This window comes from Drosophila novamexicana, unplaced genomic scaffold (assembly GCF_003285875.2).
Source record: "Drosophila novamexicana strain 15010-1031.04,08,12 unplaced genomic scaffold, DnovRS2.1 tig00000986-arrow-arrow-pilon, whole genome shotgun sequence".
Lineage (NCBI taxonomy): Eukaryota > Metazoa > Arthropoda > Insecta > Diptera > Drosophilidae > Drosophila > Drosophila novamexicana.
This window is the reverse complement of record NW_020824835.1, coordinates 2118291-2122053: the sequence shown is the minus strand read 5'-3', so window position 1 is coordinate 2122053 and position 3763 is coordinate 2118291. Positions and strand designations below refer to the sequence as shown.

Below are 3763 nucleotides of genomic sequence, written 5' to 3'. Positions count from 1 at the left end.
TAACTTGAGGTGAAAGGAAAACAGCTCTCTTTCAGTTTATTTTCTTTTCTGTGAGCTTTCCCAGCCGATTTTCTGGATTGCAGCAGTATCGAGTGACACAATTGAGACACTTATAATGGGCGATGTTGATAAATGGATTGAGATAGTGGAGAAGTGTCAGTATTTGCCAGAGAATGAATTGGGTAAGCTGTGTAAGATAATATGCGACATACTCCTTGAGGAGGCCAACGTGCAGCCCGTGAACACGCCCGTCACAGTATGTGGGGATATACACGGTCAGTTCTACGACTTGCAGAAGCTATTTAGCACCGGCGGTGAAGTACCCGATACGAATTATATATTCATGGGCGATTTTGTGGATCGGGGCTACTATAGCCTGGAGACATTCACCAGGTTGCTTACGCTCAAAGCGCGCTATCCCAGCCAGATAACGCTGCTGCGTGGCAACCACGAAACGCGTCAGATCACTAAGGTCTATGGATTCTTTGACGAGTGCTTCAGCAAGTACGGCAATGCGAATGGCTGGAAATACTGCTGCAACGTCTTCGATCTGCTCACAATCGCTGCGATTATCGACGAGCAGGTGCTCTGCGTGCATGGCGGACTGAGTCCTGAGATTGTGACACTTGATCAAATACGCACAATTGATCGCAATGGCGAAATACCCTATAAGGGCGCATTCTGCGATCTGGTCTGGTCCGACCCGGAGGATATTGAGGCTTGGGATCAGAGTCCGCGCGGTGCCGGCTGGCTATTTGGCCACAAGGTGACCAACGACTTTATGAGCATAAATAATCTCAGTTTGATCTGTCGCGCCCATCAGCTGGTCGATGATGGCCTCAAGTACATGTTCGATGAGAAACTGGTCACAGTGTGGTCCGCGCCCAACTATTGCTATCGTTGCGGCAATGTGGCGGCCATTCTAAGCTTTAAAACAGCTCAGGAGCGTTTTGCACACATATTTCTGGCTGTGCCCGATGCAGAGCGCGTCATACCCAAACGCAATGCCACGCCCTATTTTTTGTAATTAACAGCCAATAAAATGAATGGAAGCGCCCTCTGTCCTCATAGGAATGCACTTAGTAGACAAATAACCCCCATCTCATGCCTGACACGCTACACAAACAGATATCAGAAATAAATGTTATGTTTTGCACAATAACAAATGAAAGCATAATGTTTATTGAGCTTCAAGCACTTGATGGACTTGCTTGAATTGATTCCTTGTCTCTGTTTTCCAATCAACCAAAAGATATAAAGGAAACAACAAACAAATGAAAAGTAGACTAACTTTCAATAGTTCAACGTCTGTGCAGAATTTTGTCTGAATTGTGCAGAAACTAAGCAACACTAATTAGGTATAAAAACAAAGGCTTAGAGGTTTTTCAAAAAGTTAATTAGCAACATTTTTTTTAAGTAAGCAATTAAAAATTCACATTTGTCAAAAATAAATACTTAAAAATTATATAACTTAACTTAAATTTAACTAAATTATTTGATTATTTTAGAGTAAAAAAGAAAAGTTATTCATTATTTGTAAGCTTAGCTCGTATGGCTGTAAAATATAACATTGCTCCATTTAAAATAAGCCGACGGAACAAGTATAAAAATAAATATCCGGAATATATTTATGTAAAACAACCATAGAAACCACTTACTTGTAAGCAACTTATAGGTTGACAACGTTTTGTAAAGCTCGAAAATAAATACGGTTAAGAGATTACACTGCTGCATTTATAAATTTGTCTCATACTAGCAAGCGTATTTAATTCTCGATAAGCAGCAAATAAATATCCCTTTCATTATTGAATAAATGAAAGCAAATTGAATGGCTTTAAAATAAAATTGATGTTTATCTTCAATTGAGAACAGAGAACAGAACAAGGCAAACAATGTTCGATATCAGCCATTTAAGCCACATTGTTTTCACTCTATTTTTGTTTGCCTGCGTAAAGTGCCAGACGCGATGGTTGGCCCGGTTTGGTATTGCTCGGGGCATGTCAAATGTCAACCGCCAGTTTATACAATTTTAAATGGAGGGCAAAAAATTGGTGAAACAAATTGAACAGCATTTTTCAGCTGTCAGCAGTTTAAGTTGATGTAACAAGCAGCCCCCAGTCGCAAACATCCCCTAGCGTAATTTTTTTTTCCTTTTTTTTAGCGGTTCATTTGACAGCAACGTCAATAATACGCACATAAGTATACAATGTGGGCGGAAAGGGGGGAAGGGCTGGAAGGTTTTATATAGAGACGGGGCTACTCACAGCATTTTTTATGTCGATTTCATAAAGTTTTTGATTTAGCTCTTGGGCCATAAATTGTAACCAGTGCCCCGCCTAATGGCTGCCGGAAGTGTCCTCTGTGCGCAGAGTTTTGCTAGCATTAGCTGCGCCATTATTATTTGGTGTTCGCCATTTTTTCCGTCTTTCTCTGCTCTGATTATGATGCCATTTTTGACACTCGATAAAGTCAATAAACAAAATGGGCACTGGACATTCGATGTGGCTATTTTGTTGCCTCCATTGCTGGGGCGTGTGAGATAAAAGTTGGTGTTCAGCATTTTAATTGGGGCCCAATTGATCGGACGCTTCGGGTCCTTTATTGTTTGCGCATTTTTTTTTACGATGCCGCTCTTTTATAAAACAATCTTTTAATATATTTTTCCTATTGCCCCGTTTTATTTGCAGCATATCAAAAACTGCGCGGCTTGGCCAATTTATCTGACATGGTAAGCTCTCACTTTTATTATTTTTAAATGATAAATGAATAAAAGTAGCTAGTGGTAATTTCGTTCACTTTATTAAAAAAAAAAAAAAAATGACCTTCACGTGAGAACTATTGACTAAAATGTAGGATGCTGTTGTTTATAATACGTAACTGAATTCAATTTCATATGAAAAGCATCATTGAGCGCGGTTAATTATTTGAAAAACAAACAAATTTTACTTACTGAGACATTTGTGTTCGAATTTTGCTATTGATATATTTATGATCATGTATTTTTTAAATATTTTTAATTTATAATTTTCACTCGTACGACTTTATATTAACTTAAAAACTTCATAATTTAATGAAAATATATAAATAGGGCCAGCTCGGAAAGCTTGGATATAAAGAGATGCAAATTCTATGATCTCATTTTAAACGTGTTTTAGTTTTTCGAAAATAATTTTTTAAATTTAATGGTTATTCAAATAATTTTTATTGGTTTCTCAAAAATTCGAAATAAAAATCTGATGTACCTATATATAAAGCTAACCCGTTTCTGGAAAGGAAAAGTTAAATGTCAATGTAATGCATTTTAAAATCTGGACAATTGGTTTGTTTATGAGAGTCCATTCTGTTGTATGACTTTCTCGATTTTTGTACTTAATATACATTGAGGTTTTAAACAAAATAACATTAATTTGATAATTGTTAGATATACACATACATAAATAATGATTAGCATTTAAAAGCCTTCAAGCCTAAAAAAATTAATATAATTATAAAATGGCATGCCATATTTTTTCAACATTAAAAACAGTCTAGGGCGTGCATACTTGAAATTTATGGTTTGTGTCGTGTCGCATTAGAAAAACTAACACGTGCTCATACATAGTTTGTATACAATTAGGTTTAATTGCGGCTAGCTCGGGCATGCACAAGAGAATTTTGATTAATGAAACGTGATGCATTAACCTTGATTGCTGATTAGAAGCTGTAACTAACGCATTGGCCAAGAAAATTATGTATTATGTTTAGAAACACAAAAAATGCGAAA

General features: G+C 36.9%; 1 protein-coding gene across 1 annotated transcript; it reads left to right on the top strand.

Moving 5' to 3' along the window:
- Nucleotides 1-1333, top strand: LOC115765744 (serine/threonine-protein phosphatase 6 catalytic subunit-like). Its single transcript, XM_030709408.1, has one exon. The coding sequence runs from the start codon at nucleotides 116-118 to the stop codon at nucleotides 1025-1027; it is 912 nt and encodes a 303-aa protein (XP_030565268.1). The 5' UTR covers nucleotides 1-115; the 3' UTR covers nucleotides 1028-1333.
- Nucleotides 1334-3763: the final 2430 nt, after the last annotated feature.

Coding starts and splice junctions, on each gene's coding strand:
- LOC115765744 (XM_030709408.1), top strand. CDS start 116: ATGGGCGATGTTGATAAATGGATTGAGATAGTGGAGAAGTGTCAGTAT.